Genomic DNA, 26298 nt, shown 5'->3' with positions numbered 1-26298 from the left:
GTTTATCTTGCAGTATGCAGGGATAACTCAGCAACCCTTAGAATGGAGCTGTACATTAAGTATGTATCACTTAAGAAACCTCTTATTGAATATAAAAATATAATCAGATAATTGGGAGGGGGCTATGGATATTGTGGCCATCCTAATACATTTAAACTAGAGTTTGATTTGTTTTTAGTAGTGAACCTAGTAGGAGTAGTATGGAATAAAGGATACTTTCACTTTTCATTGTGTACCTGTCTTTATTGTTTAACTTTCTTATACTGTGTGCATGTATTACTTTGAACAGAAAAACTAGTTTAAAACATTTAAAAGCTAGGAAATATTTATATAGAAGACCAGTTTACATTTAGTGAAGTACAACTGTAGTTCAGCTCTACTGGTGTATATGGTGAGACAATGAATCTTCATAAATCATATAATTAATTTAAGTTACTGGAGATGTGCAACTTGTTTATTTCTAGTCGTTTTTTTTTTAAGCAGTAGGTTATTCATGGCAGTATCTCAGGTCCTATATATTCTAGTAGTAAAACAGTCTAGATATGCAGCATTGTGGTTAGTTTATTCTTATTTGACTTGAAAAACTTTAGTAACTTTCCTTAGTTCATAGTATTGTTTAGTTAATATTTGTGAGATTCCATTTTATAAAAATAAAATATTCTGAGTAATGACTTTCTAACTTGGACATTTTTTGGGTTATAATCATCTGATATTTTTTTATGAAGCAGGAATCTTGAGGGCCCCTGAGGAATGCCTATAAATAAAAGAACAAAAGACTAGGTGCAGCAAAACAGAATGGAGAGGGGCAATGTGAGGCTGTTGCTTCTGGAAACTGCTTAGAGCCAGTTGTTGTTTAGGTGGATCCCATATGCTCACAAGTGTTTTTAAATTTAGTTTCTAGCTTTCTAGATCCTAGCTTACCTTAAGTAGATCTTGTAGACTTTTCTTATTGCTGCAGGAGATCATTTCATCGGTCCAGTCTTCTCATTTCATCTAGTTCAATCTTCTTATTTTGCATTTTTGCTGCTATTAAGTAGAACTAGGACTATGAGAACCTGATTTTGTTGAATCCAAGGGTTTTTCTTTTCTTTTTTTGTTCTCTATATCCTCCTTGATGAAAAGTCTCTCATAGAATGCGTGGTAGACTTTTGGCATTCACACTTTATGCTATTCACCTGTAACCTTGAAGGTCTCAGAATGAACAAGTGAAAAGTCCATGTCATGTAGTAATTGGTAATTTTCCTGACATAGGAATTTAAATTATACCCACACTGCAAGGTTGCTGTGTGGGAAACTGTCATTTAACCAGTGAATGACCATGGATAATGGCCTTGCATCCTCATTTGATTGCAGTTCTGTGTGGGGCACAGAAATTCTGGAAGGTTAGGAGCTGGACTTGGTGATATAAACGGTCTGCTGTGAAGGAGTAAAGGGAGAAGCAAAATTACCCTGTGTTATAGGAAGGATCAGTTTTTAGAGGTATGGTTTTAGTCTAATGAGAAATGATAGGTATTAAAGTATAATTTTGACTTTGCCTTCATTGAGGTTACATTGGGAACCAGGATGACCTGGAAAAGCTAGCAGGGATGACTTTGCATTAAAGTTTTAAGAGCCTGTGAAATACTGATTGGAATATACTTTTTCGATGTATATTCAGTTATCTGTAGGGCTCACATTTTCATTGCTCTTCTGACTATAATGCACCAAAGAAAAAAACCTTAGATGTTCTCTTAGTGAAGCCTGTTTTATTGTGCGTGATTCCTTAATGAAACCTTGTTTCCACATATATTTAGAATCATAGATTCTCTTAACAAGAGAAGGGTCTAGGAGCAGAGGATCAGTGGAGAGATCTTTGATTATTACCATGGCTCTCTTCAATACCATGTATCTGGGCCAGGATAAAGGAAAGTACTAGAAATTCTTTTCTTTGGCTATGATCTTGGTCCTTTCATGAAGTAGAGTTTCTCATGATGTGGGTTAAGAAGGATGGTACACTTAATGATTTTTTAAAAAATACTCTGCACTATAGTCTCTATTCAAGTTGACACTCTCCCTCTCTTTTTGCAACTATTTTGTCTTTATTTCAAGCAGACTTTTAAGCCCTCAAATTCAGAAAGGACTGAAACCATGAAATCTGAGTTCTATTATAAAACAGTATGGAGGTTCCTCAAAAAGTTGAAAATAGAGCTACCATACGATCCAGCAATTGCACTACTGGGCATTTACCCCAAAGATACAAATGTAGGGATCCGAAGGGGTGCATGCACCCCGATGTTTATAGCAGCAATGTCCACAATAGCCAAACTGTGGAAAGAGCCAAGATGTCCATCGACAGATGAATGGATAAAGAAGATGTGGTGTATATATACAATGGAATATTATGCAGCCATCAAAAGGAATGAAATCTTGCCATTTGCACGATGTGGATGGAACTGGAGGGTGTTACGCTGAACGAAATAAGTCAATCAGAGAAAGACATGTATCATATGACCTCGCTAATATGAGGAATTCTTAATCTCAGGAAGCAAATTGAGGGTTGCTGGAGTGTGGGGGGTGGGAGGGATGGGGTGGCTGGGTGATAGACACTGCGGAGGGTATGTGCTATGGTGAGCGCTGTGAATTGTGTAAGACTGTTGAATCACAGACCTGTACCTCTGAAACAAATAATACATTATATGTTAAAAAAAAAAAAAAAAGAACATAGCAGGAAGGGAAGAATGAAGGGGGGGACATCGGAGGGGGAGACAAACCATGAGAGACTCTGGACTCTGAGAAACAAACTGAGGGTTCTAGAGGGGAGGGGGGTGGGTGGATGGGTTAGCCTGGTGATGGGTATTAAAGAGGGCACGTACTGAATGGAGCACTGGGTGTTATACACAAACAATGAATCATGGAACACTACATCAAAAACTAATGATGTAATGTATGGTGATTAATATAACATAATGAAAAAAACATATTAACTCAGTTAATCATGTTTTCAAAACCACCCACCTTCCTACAGTCTTACAGGATATATGGTATTCTTCCAGTTTTTAGGGTTGTTGATTTTCCTACTGCATGGAAACCTTCTCTTCTTCCTTAAAATATATAGAGGTCTCTTATGGTAGTTAAGAATGGGTTCTGGAGCTCTACTGCCTACTTTTTTTTTTAAAGATTTATTTATTTATTTGAGAGAGTGAGAATGAGAGAGAGAGAGTACATGAGAGCGGGGAGGGTTAGAGGGAGAAGCAGGCTCCTCGCCGAGCAGGGAGCCCGATGCGGGACTCGATCCCGGGACTCCAGGATCATGACCTGAGCCGAAGGCAGTTGCTTAACCAACTGAGCCACCCAGGCGCCCCTCTACTGCCTACTTTTAAGTCCTGATGTGGCCCCTTACTATTTGTGTGACCTTGAGCAAGTTTTTTAACCTTTCTGCTTTAGTTTCTTTATCTATAAAAGAAAAATAATAATTCCTATCTCAAAGGGTTGGTGTGAGGATTAAATGAATTACTGCTTTGAATTACGTGGATGAGTGACACAGAGTAAGCTTTCAGTAAATGTTAGTTATTACCATTATCATAATTATCCTTTGTCTTCTCCTCTTTCTCCTCTACTCTATACCTACTTGGTCACTAAGATATGTCAGTTTTTCTTTTTAGATTGTAGAACATTCATGTATCATTTCCCACTGGCACTGGGACCTTTCTAGACCATGAGATTTGCTACCTCAGGCCCCGGTTTCCAAGAGAGCATCACTTACCACCTCCTGCCTCTGATCTCATGTTTTTCAGTACTAGACTAATAGCAGTTTTGTATTGTCACTACCCTGCTCTGGAGTGTACAGCAGTTTTTCAGTAACTTGTTTTATCAAGCGCAGACTTCTCTGTCTGTGGCTTAACTCTTACTTCTTGTGCCACTCAAGCCAATCTCATATTTTCTCACATCAGACACTTGAACATTTGCTCATGTTCTTCCTTCAACTTTTATGCCCTTCCTTTGTACCTTTACCTCTCTACTCCTAGTATTTCTATTCTACCTATACTTTAAGAACCTGGTGTTTTTTCTTTCTTTTTTTCTTTTTTTTTTTAAAGATTTTATTTATTTGAGAGAGAGAGTGAGCAAGAGAGGGACAGAAGGAGCAGGGGGGAGGGGAGAGAGAGAGGGACAAGCAGACTTCCCACTGGGCAGGGAGCCCGACACGGGGCTCAATCCCAGGACCCTGGGATCACTACCCAAGCTGAAGGCAGATGTCTAACTGACTGAGCCACCCAGGTGCCCCAAGAACCCAGTGTTTCTAAGACGACTTTCTGGCTTTTAGGAACTACACGTGGGTAGGAACAGGATTGGTAAAACTGGGAGATATTCATGCTGGAAAGACTGATTGAGAGATCAGAGTATGGACTGAGGGTCAGGGCTTTTAAATTCAAGAATGGCAAACAAGAATTAAAGTCTGAGAAGCAGATCTAGGAAGGACCAGTTTAAACTATAAGGATTAGGATGGGGAGGGATGGGATATGAGTGACAACTGAGAGCAGAGCAGTATTGAAAACAGGAGAAGTTTTTCAGGTTTGAGACAGACCAGGACAGGTCCTAATGGATCAAAGGATTTTTAAGGTCCACATAATGGGGCAAGGTAGCATATTTCTGAATTGACAAGGGGAGCCAGTTAAGATCAGGAACAGTTGTTAGGAATCTGAAGTGGTCAGTATTGGGATGTTGGGCACTGGAAGACTGGGGACATAACTGGAAAAAATTGAGCCCTGGTTAGGCTAGAATATCAAGATCAGGAAAACCGAATGTGCTGAGCCATACAACAACTTACATTTCTTCTGACTGAGATTAGAACTGGGTTGTGAGAATATTGCTGTCCTGAAGCAACTTGATAGGCTCTCTTGCCAGAGGTATATGGATAGAGTATACTACCATTAATCCAACCAGTAAGGCCTTCAGTGATTTCAGGGTGCTTAGTGTAGGTCCCACATTACTTAACTCTTGATTAAGCATACTGCTATCCTATATTGCTGTGATTGACTTATGTGAATCTCTTTTTCTCCATTCATAGTTTAAGCTAGATCAAATGATGACCCTTTTAAAAATAGAGCTCTGTTGTGGTAGGATTAACATACAGTTGGATGTATTTAAAGTGTACAGTTGGATACATTTGAAGTATGTATACACCTGTGAAACCATCACAATTAAGGTAATAAACATATTCATCATCCTCAAGTTTCCTTGTACCCTTTTGTAATTCTTCCCTTCTGTACCTCTCTTCCTCTTCTTTCCACCCACACCCATTGACTTACTCTGTGTTGCTACAAACTAGTTTTTATATTTTAGTGGAATTTTGAACTCTTTCTGTCTGGCTTTTCTCAACATACTTCTTTCTTTTTTACCATCTTTTTTTGCATAATTATTTTTGAGTTTATCAGTAGTTCATTCCTCTCTCTTGCTGAAGAGTACTGCATTGTATGACTATACCTCAATTTGTTTATCCATTCACCTTTGGAGGAATATTTGGTTGTTTCCAATTTTTGACTGTTGCAAATAAAGCTGGTATGAACATTTGTGTACAGATCTTTGTGGTTATAATGCTTTTAGTTTTCTTAGGAGTGGAAAGCTGGGTCCTATGGTAGAAGTATATTTAACTTCTTAAGAAATTGCCAAATTGTTTTCAAAAGTGGTTGTAACATTTTATATTCCCACAAGTGTAGCTTGAGTTTCAATTCTACATCCTAAGCATACTTGGTATGGTCACTCTTTTTAATTTTAGCTATTCTGCTGGGTGTTTAGTGGTAGGTTTTTGTAGTTTTAATTTGTCTTTCCTTAAATGATATTGAGCATTCTTTTATGTGCTTATTTGCCATCCCAGTATATTCTCTTTTGAAGTATTTGTTCATATCTTTTCCTATTTAAAAAAATTGTAGTAAAATACACATAACATAAAACTTACCATCTTAGGCATCTTTATTTTTTATTTTTTAAAAAATATTTTATTTATTTATTTATTTGAGAGGGACAGAGAGAGAGAGAGAGCATGGGAGGGGAGAGGGTCAGAGCGAGAAGCAGACTCCCGGTTGAGCAGGGAGCCTGATACGGGGCTTGATCCCAGGACTCCAGGATCATGACCCGAGCTGAAGGCAGATGTTTAACTGAGTGAGCCACCTAGGCGCCCCAACATTTTTATTTTTATTTTTTTTAAAGATTTATTTATTTATTAGAGAGAGAGAGAAAAAGAGTGTGCATGTGGGGGGGGGAGGGGCAGAGGGAGAGGGAGAAAGAGAATCCTCAAGTAGTCTCCGTGCTGAGTTCGAAGCCTGACTTGGGGCTTGATCCCAGGACCCTGAGATCATTACCTGGGCCCAAATCAAGAGTCAGACGCTCAACCAACTGAGCCACCCAGGCACCCCCCATCTTACAGTATAGTAGCATTAAGTACAGTCACGTTATTTTGCAACCAATTTTCAGAACTCTTCGTCTTGCAAAATGGTTAACAGTTTTAAGTGTTGGGTTTGTTTTGAAATTTCTTTACATATTCCAATATAAATCCTGTGTCAGATATATGCTTTGCAATTATTTTCTCCCAGTCTTTGTTTTGTCTTTTCAGTTTATTGTGTAGCTTGAAATCAGTTAAGGCAGGAGTGAATTACTCCACATTAATTAGCAAATTGCTACAAATCAGGGCTTGATTTATTGTTTGTTGATTGTCTATACTTAAGAAATGGGGAAAGTGTTGGGGCACCTGGGTGGCTCAGTCATTAGGCGTCTGCCTTTGGCTTGGGTCATGATCCCAGGGTCCTGGGATCGAGCCCCGCATCGGGCTCCCTGCTCCGCGGGAAGCCTGCTTCTCCCTGTCCCACTCCCCCTGATTTTGTTCCTTCTCTTGCTGTCTCTCTCTCTCTCTGTCAAATAAATAAATAAAATCTTTAAAAAAAAAAAGAAAGAAATGGGGAAAGTGTTAATAATGCAGATTAAACTTAAAATTACATTGTGTTAGTAGCCCTTACATTATAAAAAGTGTAAGAAAGTATGGAAGGAGATATTCCTTCTAATACTTGAAAACTGTTACCTAATCAGCAGAGAACTCATTCAGGTCAGACATATGTCTTCATTATTCCAACCTTGTCAATTGCAACCATCACTTGGCTATGGATATAAGAATTAGTGTGAAAGCATTCTGTGCCAATCAATTGACTGTGTGGAATTTGCGATAGAATTATATATTTTTTGTTATTTGTAAATTGTGTGGTACATATCTTTTTATCTCAGTAGAGTTTATATTAAGCTTATTTACACATGTATACATTTTTTTTTTTCTGCAGAGACAGTTGTTAAATATTTACCTGCATACCACTGGTCACACACTAATAAATAAGCGCCAGGAAAATATGTTTTAAACTCATGTAACTTGAATGAGTCAAAAAATAAAAATGAGGTCAGGAAACAAAGTCATTCCATAGGTGATAAGAGAACCAAATCTAATTCTGAGACCAAAAAATGAAAGGGATGAGTAGTAGGGAAAGAAAATGAAAAGCACAATACACAGAAGGCCAAGTCAGTTCTCTTATTACTAAAGACACAGAAAAAGTGAGTTATTTTCTTCTAGGAGTTTTATGGTTTCAGGTCTCACAGTTAGTTCTTCAATCCATTTGGAATTTATTTTTGTATACGGTGTAAGAAAGTGGTCCATTTTCATTCTTTTGCATATAGCTGTCCAGTTTTCCCAATACCATTTGTTGAAGAGACTGTTTCTTCCCTATTGTAAATCCTTGCCTCCTTTGTTATAAATTAATTGACCATATAAGCGTGGATTTATTTCTAGGCCCCCTATTCAGTTCCATTGATCTATTTTTGTGCCAATACTCTACTCCTCCCCCCGCCCCGGGGAGCAAAATATTAGCATTTATTTGTTAGTTGAGCTTTTTTTTTTTTTTTAAAGATTTTTTTATTTATTCATTTGACAGAGACACAGCGAGAGAGGGAACACAAGCAGAGGGAGGGGGAGCAGGGAGTCCGATGCAGGGCTCGATCCCAGGACTCTGGGATCATGACCTGAGCTGAAGGCAGACGCTTAACTGAGCCACCCAGGTGCCCCGAGCTTTTTTTTTTTTATTAACTTTATTTTATTATGTTATGTTAGTCACCATACATTACATCATTAGTTTTTGATGTAGTGTTCCATGATTCATCGTTTGCGTATAACACCCAGTGCTCCATGCAATACATGCCCTCCTTAATACCCATCACCGGGCTAACCCATCCCCCCCACCTCTAAATCCCTCAGTTTGTTTTTCAGAGTCCATAGTCTCTCATGGTTCATCTCCCCCTCCAATTTCCCCCCCTTCATTTTTCCCTTCCTACTATCTTCTTCTTTTTTTAACAAATAATGTATTATTTGTTTCAGAGGTCCAGGTCTGTGATTCATCAGTCTTACACAATTCACAGCACTCACCATAGCACATACCCTCCTCAATGTCCATCACCCAGCCACCCATCCCTCCCACCCCCCAGCACTCCAGCAACCCTCAGTTTGTTTCCTGAGATTAAGAGTGTCTTATGGTTTGTCTCCCTCTCTGTTTTCATCTTGTTTCATTTTTTTCCTCCCTTCCCCTATGATCCTCTGTCTTGTTTCTCAAATTCCTCATATCAGTGAGATCATATGATACTTGTCTTTCTCTGATTGACTTACTTTGCTTAGCATAATACCCTCTAGTTCCATCCACGTCATTGCAAATGGCAAGATTTTGGTTTTTTTGATGGCTGCATAATATTCCTGTGTGTGTGTGTGTGTGTGTGTGTGTGTGTGTGTACACACCACATCTTCTTTATCCATTCATCTGTTGTGGACATCTAGGCTCTTTGCATAGTTTGGCTATTGTGGACATTGCTGCTATAAACATTGGGATGCATGTACCCCTTCGGATCCCTACATTTGTATCTTTGGGGTAAATACCCAGTAGTGCAATTGCTAATACCATACTCTTTTAATTACTACAGCTTTGAAATCTGGGATTGTGATACCTTCAGCTTTGCTCCTCTTTCTCAAGATTGCTTTGGCTATTTGGGGTCTTTTGTGGTTCCATACAAATTTTAGTACTATTTGTTCTAGTTCTATGAAAAATACTGTTCATATTTTGATAGAGATTGCTTTGGCTATAGAAACATTTTTCTAGATATCTCTTTAGGCAAGGGAAACAAAAGCAAAAATAAACTATTGGAACTATGCCAAAATAAAAAGCTTTTGTACAGCCAAAGAAACCATCAACAAAACAAAAAGTCAGCCTATTGAATGAGAGAAGATATTTGCAAATGATATATCTGATAAGGAGTTTATATCTAAAATATATAAAGAACTTCTACAACTCAGTAACAAAAAAACAAATAATCTGATAAAAATGGGCAGAGGACCTGAGTAGACATTTTTCCAAAGAAGACATACAGATGGCCAATAGACACATTGGAAAGATGCTTAACATCACTAATCATCAGGGGAGTGCAAATCAAAACCACATTGGGAAATCACCTTATACCTGTTAGAGTGGCTAGAATCAAAAAGCCAAGAAATAACAAGTGTTAGTGAGGATGTGAAGAAAAAGGAACCCTCTTGCACTGTTGGTGGGAATGCAATTTTGGTGAACCCACTGTGGAAAACAGTAGGGAGGTTCCTCAAAAAACTAAAAGTAGGGGGACTTCTGGGTGGCTCAGTTGGTTAAGTGTTTGCCTTTGGCTCAGGTCATGATCTCAGGGTCCTGGGATTTAGCTCCTCATTGGGCTCCCTCCCTGCCCAGTGGGGAGTCTTCTTTTCCCTCTGTCCCTCCCCCTATTCATGGACGCTTTCTGTCTCTCTCTCTCAAATAAATAAATAAAATCTTAAAATAAATTAAAAGTAGAATTGCCACATGATCCAGTAATTCCACTACTCGGTATTTACCCAGTGAAAATGAAAACACTGATTCGAAAAGATACATGCCCCCCCCCACGTTTATTGCAGCATTATTCACAATAGCCAAGATATGGAAGGAACCCAAGTGTCCATCAGTATAGATGAATGGATAAAGAAGATGTGATACACACACACACACACACACACACACGCACGTGCACATGGACACACACACACAATGGAATATTAGCCATAAAAAGAATGAGATGTTGCCATTTGCCACAACATGGATGGACTTAGAGGGTATAAATGCCAAGTGAAATAAGTCAGAGAAAGACAGATACAATATGATTTCACTCATATGTAAGATGTAAAAAAAAAAAATGAACAAAGGAAAAAAAGAGACAAAAAAACTGACTATTAAATACAGAGAACAAACTGGTGGTTACCAGAGAGGGGGATGTTAGTGGGATGAGGGGTGAAATAGATAAAAGAGATTAGGAGTATACTTCTTGATGAGCACAGAGAAATGTATAGAATTCCTGAATCATATATTGTTCACCTGAAACTAATGTAACACTGTATGTTAATTATACTTCAATTTTTAAAAAGTATAAAAATAAAAAGAAATTAGAAAAAGAAGGTGGGTTGTTTTTGTAGGATATTTATTTTGGTCTGATTTGACCAAATTATTGCTATGTAATAGTCTGCTAATAATATTGAAGAGGAATGTTCAAAACTCACATATTATTAGTATTACATTAGCAACTTCAGGTAAGCCTGGAATATTTAAATTTAATTTGTTCTTAAGACCAAAAAAAATTACAAAATACCTTTTAAAATTTAAAATTGGAACATAGAACAATTATGTGTTTTCTGTTGTCTGCTAGAATTTGCACCATTAGCTACATTGCTTTTTTATCTATACACTCAATTCTGTAATGTTTACCGTAGTTATATTTCTTTCAAAAGGTTTTTTCTTTTGAGAATATCTTGATTTTGAATCTGATGATTAAGTTTAAAAATATTTTGTTTTGTAGCCATGCAGGATATACGTACTGTGGGTCTTGTGCTGCTCATGCTTACAAACAAGTGGATCCATCTATTACGTAAGTAATACACAGTTTTGTTTAAGTGGGAGAAGGTTGGGAATTATAACCACTTTGTCACAGAAGTAATTTGTTTTGGCATGCTTATTGTTATATACTTGATTTCATTAGGAATTTAACTTTTTATATATTTATTATACCTTATATAGGTTATGAAAAGCTTTCATACTGTTTTTCATTGTCTGAACATTTAGTTTTTACTTTTCCTTTTGTTGGTAATATGTTTAGTTCTGGAAATATAGGAAGGTTAAATGTTTTGGTTTTTATTTATTTATTTTTATTTTATTTATTTATTTATTTTTAAAGATTTTATTTATTCATTTGAGACACAGAGATACAGAGAGAGAGAGAGAAAGCATGAGCAGGGAGAGAGGCAGAGGGAGAGGGAGAAGCAGGCTCCCTGCTGAGCCAGGAGCCCGATGTGGGGCTCGATCCCAGGACTCTGGGATCACGACCTGAGCCGAAGGCAGATGCTTAACCATCTGAGCCACCCAGGTGCCCAATATTTTGGTTTTTAAATTTTTTTTTTTTTTTTGCAACCAGGAGATGGGCATCTTTAAGAATGCAAAGTGCTTTGTTCTATGTTAATCAGTTTGTAATTTAAAATTCTTTATTTTACTTGTTAAGTTGTGGTTAATGAAAGAAAATAATTTCTCATTGGCATGATGAGGTAGCTGAATTATTTTAGAATCTGACAGTGAATTTAATATGGTGTTTGAAGTATGTTAGCTCTTAATGAGAGCTCTGAAATTAGCTTTAAAATTTTTTTCTGGCAGATTGAGACTTACTAAATAATATATGGCTCTCTAAAATAAGAAATTTGTGAACTTTCAAAAGCTTCTGCTAGAAATAGCTACCCAAATTACTTAATTTGCTGACCAGCATTTTATTTAAATAGTTAATTCACAAATGTGAACCAGTGTCAGGCTCCAGTGTGTACGCTGGTTATACACACTGTGCGAATAGGTAAAATAGTCGTCTCAATCCTGTCAGCTGTTGATTGTTAGGTTAGACTTGTGTTAGTAGAGGTGACGCATAGTCATTCAAAAGAAGTAACTCACAGTAGCCCTGATGTAAAAAGAAAGTCTCTCCCCACAGCCTCATCCTTTGCCTTTGAGCAATTTGTTCATATTTTTAAACAAAAGAGCTGTTCTTTTTTGTTTTTATGTAGTGTGCTCTGCACATTGTATCATACCTTTGTTGGAAATTATTTTTAGTAAGTTTTTAATAATAAATGATAATGTTGCCAAATTGATGAGGTTTTGGTTAGCCCTGCCTCATTTATGATGTTTTGAGGAGTGTCTTTAATATGTACTTCTTAATACATATTTAATATACAATTTCAGGTAATTTATTTCATGAGTAAGAACAAAAATAAATTAGATTGGAAAGATTTTCAAAAGTTTACCTCATTTTGGCCTATAAACAACTATAATCAAGGTTAGTTAATATGACAGCCTTTTCCAAGCCTATTTGATAATGTTATTTTCTAGAACAGTACTCCTGAATTAAATTTGGCTTAGTAATATATAGGGAGATATAGAACCTATATTGGTAGATGCAGAAAGCATGTATTAAATAAGTTGATAGAAAGTTTGAGTGGAATGAAAAAGAGAAAAAGGAAGAGAGCCAAGGACTAAGATGATGATAAAGGAGGTGGTAAAAAGAAAGGCAAATGATGTGTGAAGATGTGATCAGCTTATTTTTGTAATTAGTGTATAATAATTGAATTTTGAAGGTCCAAGCATTAAAAATAATTGGTAATCATAGCTATATTCTTTTAAAAGTGGCCCTTCTTGAGACTGGCAATGTTCCAGAGTCCTTTGAGAAAAATAGAGAAAGAACATCTTTCTGGGAACTATGAGAAGTTTAGAGAAAAAATAACAGTCAAAGAGAGAAGATTAAATTCTCTTCCACTAGCTTCCATTCTTACCTTCCACATTAATCCATTCCCTGCATGTCAACCAGGATCATCTTTTGTACTGTCTTGTGCTTTGAATGGATCTTTTACCTTTGCATGATTTGTAGTATCTTACATGGAACATTTAGAAGATATTCTTTCTTTTTTTTTTTTTAAGATTTTATTTATTTATTTGACAGAGAGAGAGAATGAGAGCAGGAACACAAGCAGGGGGAGTGGGAGAGGGAGAAGCGGGCTTCCCGCTGAGCTGGGAGCCCGATGCAGGGCTCGATCCCAGGACCCTGGGATCATGACCTGAGCCGAAGGCAGATGTTTAATGACTGAGCCACCCAGGCGCCCCTAGAAGATATTTCTTAATTGAATTATGCAGATCTTTTGAATGTTGACATTTCATCATACAGTGCCAAAAAATCACATTTGTTAATATCACCACAAATTTCATCAGGAATATCTTTAATTATTGGGAAACTGTCCATCTCACAGTGATAGAACTTTTGCAAAAGACTAATTTTCACTTAAAAGCTTCAGTTATGTCTTGGGCAATGTTTTCTTCGAAGTTGGCAGGCCCATTTTGTTCATTTTCTAGAAAATTTCTGCTAGATACCTAAATTGGAATAGCCGTAATTTGTCTACAGTCATTTTTTGAAGTAAAAATTGTGTTCCATGAAAAAAAAAGTCTAGTTTAGATCACACTCATAATCACACAAATGTTTTCCCCAAGACATAATTCTGTATATAGCAAAAGTGCTTTATGCATTTATCACCACCAATTTAATACATTTTGTTGTACAGGATATTTTTATAAAACTGTACTCAGAATTCAAGATTTAATGAAAGTAAGTGAAACTGGCCTAAAAATACCCAAAAAACCTTGGTGTGGGTGAAGGTGAAGAATACATGACTAGCAGTACATTTTGATTCCATTACCTTGATCACAGTTCTAATGTGCCAGTGGTTTACCCAGCCTCATTTTTGTACCATAAATACAAATGTCAATACAGTGGAAAAGGCAAATAAATTCCTGATTATTATGAAAATAGTTTTGATTTTGTGGACTTCTTGAAAGGGTCTTGTGGAATCCACAGTTCACAATTTGAGAAGTGCTATGTTACAGGGTGATTGGATTTAGATTATGGGTGATGGGGAAGGCATTTCTTTTCTTTTTTTTTTAAGATTTTATTTATTTGAGAGAGAAAGAATGAGAGACAGAGAGCATGAGAGGGTGGAGGGTCAGGGGGAGAAGCAGACTCCCTGCTGAGCAGGGAGCTCGATGTGGGACTCAGTCCCAGGACTCCAGGATCATGACCTGAGCCAAAGGCAGTCGCTTAACCTACTGAGTCACCCAGGCTCCCCGGGGAAGGCATTTCTGAGGAAATGATTTTTAAGCCAAGCCAAAGGGACAATAGCACTTGTGAAGGCTTTGAAGTAGGCTGAGTTGTGTTCCAGTCATAAAGGAACTGCAAGACCAGTAAACATAAACTATTGTGATTAAGGGGTGGTGGGGTGGGGGGAAGTAATGCATGATGGGGCCAGCGCATTTGAGACTTCAGAACCCGTTTTAAGGAGTTTAGATTTTCTCCTCTAATTACGAAAAGTCATTGAAAGACCTTTTAAGCAGGGGAGTGATGGGATCTGATTTATGTTTCAAAAGGAGTACTTTGGTTGTTTAAGGAATTTAAAAAATGATATATTTAAGTAAGTTGTCATATTTACTGCTGCAAAGTCTTTTGCTATTACTAAAACTTTAATTGAAAACCTGGAACTCAGGATGTACTAAGATAGTAACTTGATTTTGATTCATATCTTTCAGAAAGCCTTTCAGGGTAGAAAAAAGAGCAAAAGGAATCTTGTTTGGGGCCATATGACATTTAATTTAGTTAAGATATCTCTACTTGCCAGGAAACATCTTTAAAAAATTACTTGTATTCCATTATTTAGAATAAGTAGTTGAATATTTATGAGGGCAGATACTCAGGTAACTTATTTATTGGTTGCACAGCCCTATACTTCTCATAGTAAGTAACTACACAAATGTGACTTCTCTGGAGGTATTATACATAAACTACATTTATTTCTAAGAAAATACCTCTTGACTTTTTTTTCATATTAAGGGTTTTTTTTTTTTTTTTTTACATGTGTGACAACAGTGATGATATGCTAATATTTATCAGTTATTCATTTAAAGACAAAGCACTTCGCAATTAATTGAAGGGAGAGAAAACGGCATTGCTTCCCATGCTTATATTACTCATTTTTCTCCAAAATATTCCTTTGGCCTTGGTGTTTATGGATCTAGCAGTCTAGCCCCTCCCCCCAAAGAAAATGCATTATTTTTTATTTACATTATTAATTTTCTTTTTGTTAGCATATAGCTAACAAAGAGACCCATTTTTAGATTACTAATATGCACTTTTTCCCCCTTCTTTTCTTTTTTCTTTTTTTTTTTTTAAAGATTTTATTTATTTATTTGTCAGAGAGAGAGACAGAACACAAGCAGGGGGAGAGGCAGGCAGAGGGAGAAGCAGGCTCCCCACCGAGCAAGGAGCCCGATGTGGGACTTGATCCCAGGACCCTGGGATCATGACCTGAGCCGAAGGCAGCCGCTCAACCGACTGAGCCACCCAGGCGTCTCTTCCCCCTTCTTTTCAATGATGTCTAGCCTATTTTTTGGTTTATTTTTGGGTTTATCACTTATAAGGATTTCATATTGATGTGACCTAAACCTCTTTTTCCCTTTGTTGCATATGAGTGAGTTTCTGTTAGACTGGAGTACACAGTTGTCTAATTCAGGCGGTGGGAGCTCTTTTCTCCACCAGTCTTATCTTTTCATCTAGGTTGGGTCTGGCAAAAAAGGCCAACAAAGTAAATAGTCTGATATTGCAGGGGACAATTAGGCTTTCCAAGGTGACCTTCAGTGTTTATTTCTGGAGTAGTGCTTGTATTTTGGTCACTATTAGAACCTTGTTACACTTACCTAGAAATGTATCTGTGTCTTGAGTTTAAATTGATATTTTAAAAGTCATTTCATATTTAGTTATATATGCTAGATTTCCTAAGAGTGTTCTGATTTTAAATATTCTATTCCTCTGTCTTGTCATAGAAATGCATTCCTCAATCATGAAAATGCCTTCTTTTTCATACTTTATTCTTGGTTCATGTAATACTTGTCCTTAGGCAAGTCACCTAAACACTCATCCATGATCTATGTCCCTTTAATTTAAAAACTTGTGATGATGTTTATGTACTGTTAAGATAGGAGAGCATAATGGTTACCACTTTTGTTCATTTAGGAGTCTAAATTTGATGTGATCTTTTTTTTTTTTTTGGAAGTGGCTGTTGACTTTGCTAATAGTGGTGATGATAAGAAGTGAGTATTGGCAGTGGAGGAAGGGGATGAAAAGACTAGAAGTGGCCTGTGGATGAAGTCTTATGTTTGCTATCTGTGACATCTTGAGGAAATTTTGGGACTCTAAACTGAGAATCTCTGTTTTCCTTATCTACATCTTCTTTACCGTCCCTCCCCCCACCGCAGCAAGTAACATATAGCAGACAATAAATTAATTTTCATAACTGTGATTGAATTTTATGAAAATAAATATATTGCCTAAGCACATTCCTTGGCTTGCAAGTTTTTGATATGAAAGAACTAGCTCATGTCTCAATCTTTGTCCATTAATTGAGCAATGAGTATAATTAATTTTTTCTAGGTACATAGCTTATCATCTATTCCCTTCTTTCTCCTAGTTTTGGTTTTTCAAAAGTAAATTTGTATGTGTATGTTGGGGGTGGGTTTCGTTCATTTGAATCTGGGAGAACAGAGAAAATGGATAGTTTTGGAATTTAGATTGTAGTGATGTTTGAGATAAAATGAGGGGAAGTTAATTTTACTCTTGATGTCAAGATAAAGGAATTGTAAAGATTTAAGCTATAGTTTATTCCCCTTCTTTTCTTTAGCTACAGTGCAAATAACACATAATCAAGTTTCTTTGTTTTTGAGAATGACTTCTATCTACTTGAATGGGAACAGGGAAAGCTTATTATACAGAATTTTTCTCAACAAGATTCCTTTTTTTTCTGCTATGGTAGAAATGTGGAAATAGCTTTATCAGAATGGCTCTTTGTAATGATATTTTGTAGGGAGTTTTAGAAATTATACTATCATGTATTTTTATTAAAGTTTATTAAAGTTTTATAAAGTTTATTAAAGTTTATTGAAGTTGGTAGATCTTATGAGGCAAGTTTAGAATGTGTTAGAATATTGAGATTTTATTTAGAGCTGAAATGTTTAAATTCAATGAATATAGCTATTGAAAACCTTCTGTATCCTAGGCATTATGAATGCAGAGATGATTTTAAGCATAGCAGTTGATTTACTGTAGGTCATTAAATCAGTAACTAGTATGCCCAGGTGTTGAAAATGTTGTTGTTGTTTTTTTTAAATGGTCCAACAAAAAGACAAAGATAAGGAATTGAACTTAATTAACTGAGGAGCATATCAGTTGTGGGTATATTAGTTTGCAAGCACTGCCATAATAAACTATCATGAAGTAGGTGGCTGAAAACAGAAATTTATTCTCTCTCAGTCTGGAGGCTGGAAGTCCAAGATGAGGGTGCTGATAGGGTTGGTCTCCTGAAGCCTTTCTTCTTGGCTTGCAGATGGCTGTCTTCTTGATGCCTCTTCACATGGTCACCTCTCTGTGCATGTGTGTCCCTGATATCTCTTCCTCTTTTTATAAGAACACCAGTCATTGGATTCAGGCCTTATCCGAATAGCCTCATTTTTACTTAATGATCTGTTTTAATACCTTATCTCCTAATATGGTTACATTCTGAGGTCCTGGGGTGGAACTTCAACATAAATTTTAGGGGTACGTAGTTTAGCTCATAATAGTAGGTAATGAAATCAGTCAAGAAAGAAATTGGTGCCACATGTGATTTTTAAAAATTACTTATTTTTTTCCCTTTTATTTAATAAGGTTTGTGTAGAAGTACAATTGTTCTGTGCTTTTTGTTGTATATCTCCTAGCCGGAGAATTTTCATCCTTGGGCCTTCTCATCATGTGCCCCTCTCTCGATGTGCACTTTCCAGTGTGGATATATATAGGACACCTCTGTATGACCTTCGTATTGACCAAAAGAGTAAGTATATAGAAATCTTATAGCTTTTAAACAGCTAAAGATTTTTTTAAAATAAGTCAATTAAAAAAATAAAAAATATGAATATTATAAGTAAAATCTCAGTTTTAAAGATAAAACTGATTCCAACTTATTTGCAAAAAGCAAAAACAAAGAAGGAAGATCTTCTGTATGCCTAAAAGACAACTAGAGGTTTTTTTGCCAGCCACAAAAATCTGTCAGATCACTAGTCTCCAGCCTGTTCATATTACATGTGTATTCACGGAAGTGTCTTGTACTCACTGTACCATGAGACAAGAAATTAGTACCCACAACAACTTGAAGAAAGATTCTGGGCAGTTTGATTCTGGCAGACTCTATGTATATTACTTTCCTCATTGTAAATAGGTCATGATGATAATGCCTTTATTTCTTCTCAAATGATTTTTATGGGGGCAACAAAAGTGAAACACTGAAACAAAGGTGCTTCATAAATCTTAAGTGTGTTTTATTTTTAAAACATGTCTCTTATTTTGATATATATTTTCCATAGGATTCTAGAAATCACACCTTTTATTTAGTTGTGTCTCATTTTATACATTGAATGTGTAAGTTAAAATCTTTTGATTTTATAATAGTATTTTTGGAGGAGTGGGGAGCATAATTTTAAAAATATAGAACAGTAGAGAGAATAGTGATACAAATATTCTTGTACTTACCATCCACAATTGACTCAGAATTTTCCCCTTAACTCTGTTTGCTTTCCCAAAAGCCATCTTCATAAGCTTGCTTTGTATTCTTCCAGTTCATCACTTTATATTTTAAGTATGTTGGGTGCTTATTGTTTCAAGAAATCTTGGAACAAATTCTTCTGTAGGATGAAAGAAGCCATTTGCAAAATAGACAATCACCTCTTTTTCCTTATTTTTTAGGCCTAATTTTTCATAAATGGGGTTTTAATTATTACTATTAGTAATTTGTTGTTAGAATAATTTTTACTAATGAAACTGGAGTATAACTAGCTTTATTACTCCCTGTGATGCTTTTAGGGAACACACTTTATTTTTAAAACCTTGTTGGGGCATTCAGAAAATTTTGGTTTTAGATAGCTTCCTAATAAAGGAATGGATGATATTTAATCAGGTATAATTTTGCAGAAAAATGTCATGCCATCATTTGTTTGTTTCTTTGATATTGGTAAGCCCATTTAAGAATGTAGTTATAAAAATGTTGGTTCTGTTTTATGATAAAACAAAAATATTCTTATATCACTTTTTTTACATATTAAATTTCATCTTTTTCTTATATCATATCAATTTTTAAGTATGATTCATCAGAAGGGTCTGAATTACTAGATCATTTTAGAATTATTTATGGCATGATACTATGGTGAATTTATGTCCTGGTCTGTCCCAGAAGCTTAATTTTTAATTTTGAGGAAAATAGCATGCTTAATAGGAATTTTCTGTTCTTTGTATGGCAGACATCTGAGATGGGAAATAATAATCCCATAGATTTTGTTATAAAACAAAACAAAACTTAAAAACTGTATCATTAACCTCACGAGTAGGTAGAGCAGTGGCTTTGCCATGTTTTACTAGGAGTTCTAATCAACTGTGTTCTTGTTGGCATGTGCTGCTTAAGTCAAGAAAAAGCTTAGCCCCAGAGGTAATTAGATGTAATAAAAAGAACTGATGAACATTTTAAATGATTATTTTTATATAACTGTGTAACATACAAAAATGCTGAGTAGTCATCACATGTATTAGTGCTTTGTTTGGTATGTAAAAAGCTAGTTTTTTTTTCTTTTTTAAAGATAAAAATGAAGGAAAATATTATGTGGTACTTCTGTCTCTTGCCAAAGCATGTAGTTTTTTGTTACTGAATGGAGTCTCACAGAATAAGGATATACATTAATATATCTGTTTTACTATATTTTGAAATCTCTTTAGTTTACGGAGAACTATGGAAGACAGGAATGTTTGAACGCATGTCTCTGCAGACAGATGAAGATGAACACAGTATTGAAATGCATTTGCCTTATACAGCTAAAGCCATGGAAAGGTATATTGATTAATATAAGAAATCCCAGAGAAATCATAAGTATTAATTTCTTTGGAATTATTTTCACTGGGTCAAATAATCATTAGGATAAAGAGATTTAAAAAAAATTTTGTTATTTGAGGGATGGCTGGCTCAGTCAGTAGAGCCTGCAACTCTCAATCTCAGTGTTGTGATTTTGAGCCCTACATTGGGTGTAGAGATTACTTAAAAATAAAAAAATCTTCTAAAAAATTTTACTATTTGAAATGATGTAAAAATTTGAGATTGGATGTTTCTAATGTGGATTGAAGTTGGTTTTGAGTAGTTTGCCTATAAAGGCTGAACATGTGAATTGACATGGTTTTTTATTAGGTGATAATGTTTTAAAAACCTCTGTGTGTATGTGAGTGGGGTGTGTGTGTGTGTGTCTGCCTTTTATTCATTAGACATTTATCTCAGAATAACATTCTTTTATGCTATAAGTAAATAATCATAAAATTTTAGATTTGGAAGTAACATTGGAGCTCATTTATTTCATCCTTATGCAAAGTACCTGAATATTTTTTATGATATGCTTGGCAGATTATTGTTATTGGTACTTGCTAAAGGTCTTCCAGTGGTAGGATGCTCATACGACTATTAAGTAGGATGAGGACAGGGACAATACCTATTTTATTCTCCACTTGTATCCCACTGCCTAGCACAATGCCCATTTCATAGTAGTCATTAATTTATTTTGTAAAATGAATTTTTTAAAGAGTTTTTTTCTTTTAGGGCAGTATTCAAATTAGAAAGTCTTCCTTTTGTAGGTCACATATGTCTAATTTTTTCTTTTAAAGATTTTATTTATTCATTTGACAGAGATAGATACAGCGAGAGAGGGAACACGAGCAGGGGGAGTGGGAGAGGGAGAAGCAGGCTTCCAGCAGAGTGAGGAGCCCGATGCGGGACTCGATCCCAGGACCCCGGGATCATGACCTGAGCCAAAGGCAGATGCTTAATGACTGAGCCACCCAGGCGCTCCTAATTTTTTCATCCATTTCCTTTACATGGACTTAATATTCCATATATAGTTTGACTAGTTCTAAATATGGTGAGATTATTCCTTCCCTGGATCTTGTCATTATATTCTCTTAGTAAAATACATGGTGTATTATATAGGTTTACAGTAAATATTTGTTAATTAAATGTATTAATGAAGTCCAAGATCACATTGACATTTTTCATGTTGATATGGCTTACTTGCTATTGGCTAATACATTTGTGGCCAGCTAAAGCTCAAGGCTTTTTCCTACAGTTAAGTTGGATTATTTTCTCTCTTGTACTTTTGTGGTTTCTTTTTAACCCTTAGTTACTACTATTTAATTTTTCCTTGTTGGTTTTAGTCTATTATGGCACTCTTTTTGGACCATTTCTACTCCTAATTCTGTTATGAGAGAGTTATTTAACTTCTCTCATTCCACAACTATTCACAATGGTAACTGTGATGCATTGTGTAAACCTGAAGATGTTTCCAAAATATCAGTGTGATATTAAATTATAAGCAGTATAATTTTAGGTTAATTGTGTTTTACCCCATTCTAATCCTTCAGAAATTGTTAAACCAATATATGCTGTTTATTTCCTGGAATGCTTGTATAATCAGGACATTCAATTCTTCAATTACATAGAATAATATAAAACTTTTGTTATTTCTTGAAATATTTGCATATTTTGTCATGAGAAAATATATTTTAGACTTAAGAAAGCCAACAATATCCTTAAGGAAGTTTTAACAAAATAATATTTTTGTTGTTATTTCAAAAGTAAAACGTGTAATGTTGAAAATTTAGGAAAATAGTAACTTAAAGTCAACCAAAATTCCTGTTCATAATTCCCCCTCTGTTAAATAGTGTTAAATAACCACTATTAAATATATCACTTCTCAAGAGATCTTCCCTCTCTCCCAGATTACACTTGCATCTCTAATACTGACTTTTAGAAAGTACCCAGTACTTTTCCTTTGTAGTCTTTGCTGCACTCACTACCTGTATTAGTTATCCATTACTGTGTGAGAGATTGCTCCAAAACTTAGTGGTTTAAAATCACAACCATTACTCTAAAAATTATTGCTTACAAATTTTAGGTCAGGAGTTTGGGCAGGGGACACCTTGCTTTGGTCCATGAGATGTTGACTGAAGTAAGTTGAATGAGGCTAATGGATCCAAGATGGCCTTGGTGTTAGCTTTTAGTTGAGACACCTCATTTCTTCTCTAGATGGTCTGTTTGTTCATCAACCAGGGCTTTTCTCTCTTCTTGGCTTCTCTCTAGAAGGATAGCCTGCTTTTCTTTACGTGGTGATTTAGGGTAACCAGAGAACAAAAACAAAAGTTCTCTGTCTCTTAAGGCCTCGGCCTGAAACTACACAGCATCATTTTTATCACATTCTCTTTTTAAAAGCAGAACACAGTATTAGCCAAGGTTTAAGGGAAGGCGAATTAGATTCCACTTCTTGATGGGAGGAGTAGCATGTGTATATTCAGGAATAGGAGGAATTGTTGGTAGCCATCTTTGCAGATGGACTATGTCACAGTTCTTCTGATGGACAATTCAGTGCCTCTCCACCATGCAGTACTCAGTCCTCCTAAGATGCCCAGAAATCTCATTCAGTTAGGACCTCAGGTTCAAAGTCCATTACCTTATGATCTGCATTAGATCATGATGTGGATGAGGCTTTCTGGGTACAGCTCCTCTTGATTTGGATACGTGTGAACTAAGAAGACAAGTTTTACCCCACCTGCCATTCACTCCATATACAATTTTGAGACAGGAATTTTTTTAAAAATTGTTAAAGATTTTATTTATTTATTTGACAGTGGTCGAGCACAGGCAGGGGGAGTGGCAGAGGGAGCAGCAGAGGGAGAAGCAGGCTCTCCGCTGAGCAGGGAGCCTGACAAGGAGCTCAATCCCAGGACCCTGGGATCATGACCTGAGCCGAAGGCAGACGGCTTAACCACCTGAGCCACCCAGGCGCCCTGAGACAGGAATTCTTAACCACACAATAGATACTCGCTGTGGAGCGTGAAAGAATGGGAGGCATATAGCAGCCTGTGATCCAAAGCAATTCTGAAATCTAGTCAGGGAACAGAGAATGTTCTTTGATTAGGGCTTGTTCTGACTTGTAGTAGTGGCTTCATAATTCCTTACTTTTCCGAGCTCTTGGGGCTTGGTCTTTTGGGCTCTTGGCTCTACTTGCTGACTCATTTTTACTTCTCCATGAAATGGGCCTTGTTTACACCTGAGTATTCATTTCTGTCTGCTTCATGTACGTGACAGTTTGAAAACTTAAAAGCCTCTTTTCATTTGGAACAGTGTTTATTTTAGTCTAAACTGGTAGAACTCCATTAAACATTGTGGGTTTTCTGTATATCAGATTATAAGTGCATCCCATTAGGCAATAGTCACACCCACACAGTTCAGTGAGTGACAGGACTCTCTCTACTTTGGATCCCAGTATAGGGTCCTGTAAGGTTCTTGGAAGCTCTTTTGCCTACCTGAGAGAGAATGTAAGCCCGATCTTATTAAGTCTTTCTGTGGTCTTAATAAAGGATTTTACAGATGAATTTTTGATTTGATGATTGTGAGCCCATGATTTATTGGCAGTACTCTGGATTTGATCTTTGTCTTCATGTTGTTTCTTTGACAATCTTGCTATCTGTAGAGGCTAGTGACGAGAAACAGCTATTTTCCAACCAAGCAACTCTTGTTTAGAAATATTTCCTTTAAATTCTGCTTGTAATTCCTCAAAGCTCATGTTTTTCTTTTTTTACCTTCTCATACTTGGCTACAAAGTAGCCAGTGACACTTTGAATATTTTGCCTGGAAATCCTAGCTAGATCTATAATAGGTTCACTAGGTATATTTTTAATGTCCCAAGTTATTATACCTGTGATCATTCTGCTGATTGTTCTGCCCATATATAATATGGGCCCCTTTTCTTCTGGCCTTGTGTGGCCGTTTCCTTACTGCTCTGGCAGTTCCCTGTCTCCTTCTCGCCCTTCCAGCTTCTGCCTGCCTCAGTGTCCTCAAAGCCAGTGTTTTAGGTTTCTGTTCCAGTAGTACCCTTTCCAAGCACCACTTTTTATCTCACGTATTGTAGCATAACAAATCACCTCAAAGTGCCTATGTTTTTTGCTTATGACTCTGTGAACTAGAAATTTGGTCAGGGGTGAGTGGTGACAACGGGTCTGTGTTCCATCTGCTGCCAGTTGAAGCAAGCTGACTTAGGCTGAAGGCTCTAGGGCACCCTCACTTCTTGTCTGGGGCTGCGATGCTGGTTGTCTCCTGAAGCACCTTCGTTCTTGTCTCGGTGCTCTCCATCTCACCTGTTGTCATTTATCCTTCAGGGCCTCTCTCTTCATATGGTATCCCTCTCCTCAGATAGGCGTGGACTATCATGAGGTACATGGCAGTTGAGGGCAGCAAGAAAGCAAAACTAGAAATTTTCAGGCATCTTAATATCTGGGTTTGGAACTGGCACAGTGTTACTTAGGCCGCATTCTCCTCACTGTAAGTTCCAAGGCTAGGTTCAAGGGGAGGGAGAAAGAGATTCTACTTTTGATGGGAGGGGTGACATGGGCATTCAGAAGAGGGAGGAATTTTCAGGGATTATACTTGAAGATAGCTTACCATAGTACCACTGTAATTAAATAGCTCTTTTGGTGATTGCCTGCATATGTCCCCCTTCCTTGGTAGTCCCCTACCTGCTCCCTGCCTGAGGACAGCTTGTTTTTACTGTACTTTCTGTGCCCAGCTCAGGACCTGGTACACAAAAGGATTCCCGTAATTAATTTTTGAATGAATTAATAATGATCTTCCCATTATTAAATATTAAATTTTTTCCCAAAATGAGGTCAAATGTTCTGTGTTTCATATTATAGACATATTTTCATGTCATTTTTACTTCTTTTTATTGAATATATGTAGAACTTTCTAGAGTATGTCTGTATAATGCTTTAATCATTCGACCATTTAATTTTCTAACTTTTCTTTCATTTTTTTCACTATAGTCATTACAGATTTTTTAAATTAAATACCTAAGGTATTATTTATAATTCTATGTGTTATCTTAAACAGATTTAAAAAATAATATTCATTAGAACTTTTTAAAAAGAAATAATGAGTAGTATAAGAGAGAAAACATAAAATGACCCATAATCTCCTTGCTTAGTTAACCCTATTGACATTAAAAAAATACTTGTACAGTACTGTACATGGTTTGAAAGTGTAAACAGCATCAAGAAGTATAAAATGAAGAGTTAAAGCCTCCCTGCTTCCCCTCAACCAGTGTTCATTTGATAGTAAACATTGTTATGTATATACTAACATATATGTGCTTATATGTTTATATTATCTATATAAGATTTATATGTACAGATACTTATTTGTGTAAATTAAAACATGTAAACAAGAGATCATGTCTTACATACTTTATTCCGATCCTTTTTTCCATATATTATCTTTATTATTGAAATGCATAATAATTTTTACATCGCTTATAATTGTATTGAGAGAGTTAAGTTAGGATATATAGAAACCATCTATCTTGAAAAAAAAAAACTAGTTAACTCTGAAGATTAATAACATTGGATCCCAGCCCTTCTTTTTTCTTGTTCAGTTACCTTTAACATCCCCCCACATATTCCTCTCTCTGTATCATTCCCATTTACTGTTTGTTACAGTTTAAAATTTTAATTAATTGTTTTGGGTAATTTATATGCAGTAAAATGTACTCTTTAAGGCATAGAATTCTATGAGTATTGACAAATTCAGAGTTGTATATATTCATCACAGTCCAGATATAAAACAGTTCCTTTACCTCAACTTCACTATTTTTGTTCAGAAAAATGTGCAGAGTACATAGGATGCTTTAGTAACTTTGAAAATGTTTCATTGAGAAATATGGCACTATAAAACCATTCATGTTCACTATGAAAGTATCATCATTTTCTTCTTAGCCATTTAATACTTTCTGTTACTGCTAATATTTCGGAACATAGACAACTTGAAAGTACAGTACAGTGTATTTAAATATGTTCCATCTTCTGCTTTAGGTTCTAGCCAATCTTACAAATTCAGTGTGGTTAGGATTTGATAACTCTTGGAGTACTTAGACTATTATTAAAAAACAACAACTTGATTTTACGCAGTTTACCCAGATTGTTAAGCTGCAGTCTTGTGATTCTTGTGTTTATCCATATTTTTTTTTA

The 26298-nt window shown here is 36.1% G+C and overlaps 1 protein-coding gene across 4 annotated transcripts in view; it reads left to right on the top strand.

Moving 5' to 3' along the window:
* Positions 1-26298, top strand: part of MEMO1 (mediator of cell motility 1) — a 119854-nt gene that overhangs the window by 62336 nt on the left and 31220 nt on the right. For 2 of the 4 annotated variants that reach the window (XM_044919122.1, XM_021697335.1), the window contains 3 exons: positions 10903-10971; positions 17919-18031; positions 19960-20071. The exons of 1 other annotated variant lie outside the window; for it this stretch is intronic. In XM_044919122.1, the coding sequence (XP_044775057.1) occupies positions 10903-10971; positions 17919-18031; positions 19960-20071 (294 nt within the window). The remainder of the gene's footprint in view (positions 1-10902; positions 10972-17918; positions 18032-19959; positions 20072-26298) is intronic. One more of the 4 variants, XM_044919123.1, reaches the window with a different exon arrangement.

This window comes from Neomonachus schauinslandi, chromosome 10 (assembly GCF_002201575.2).
Source record: "Neomonachus schauinslandi chromosome 10, ASM220157v2, whole genome shotgun sequence".
NCBI lineage: Eukaryota > Metazoa > Chordata > Mammalia > Carnivora > Phocidae > Neomonachus > Neomonachus schauinslandi.
This window is presented reverse-complemented; position numbering and strand designations above follow the sequence as displayed.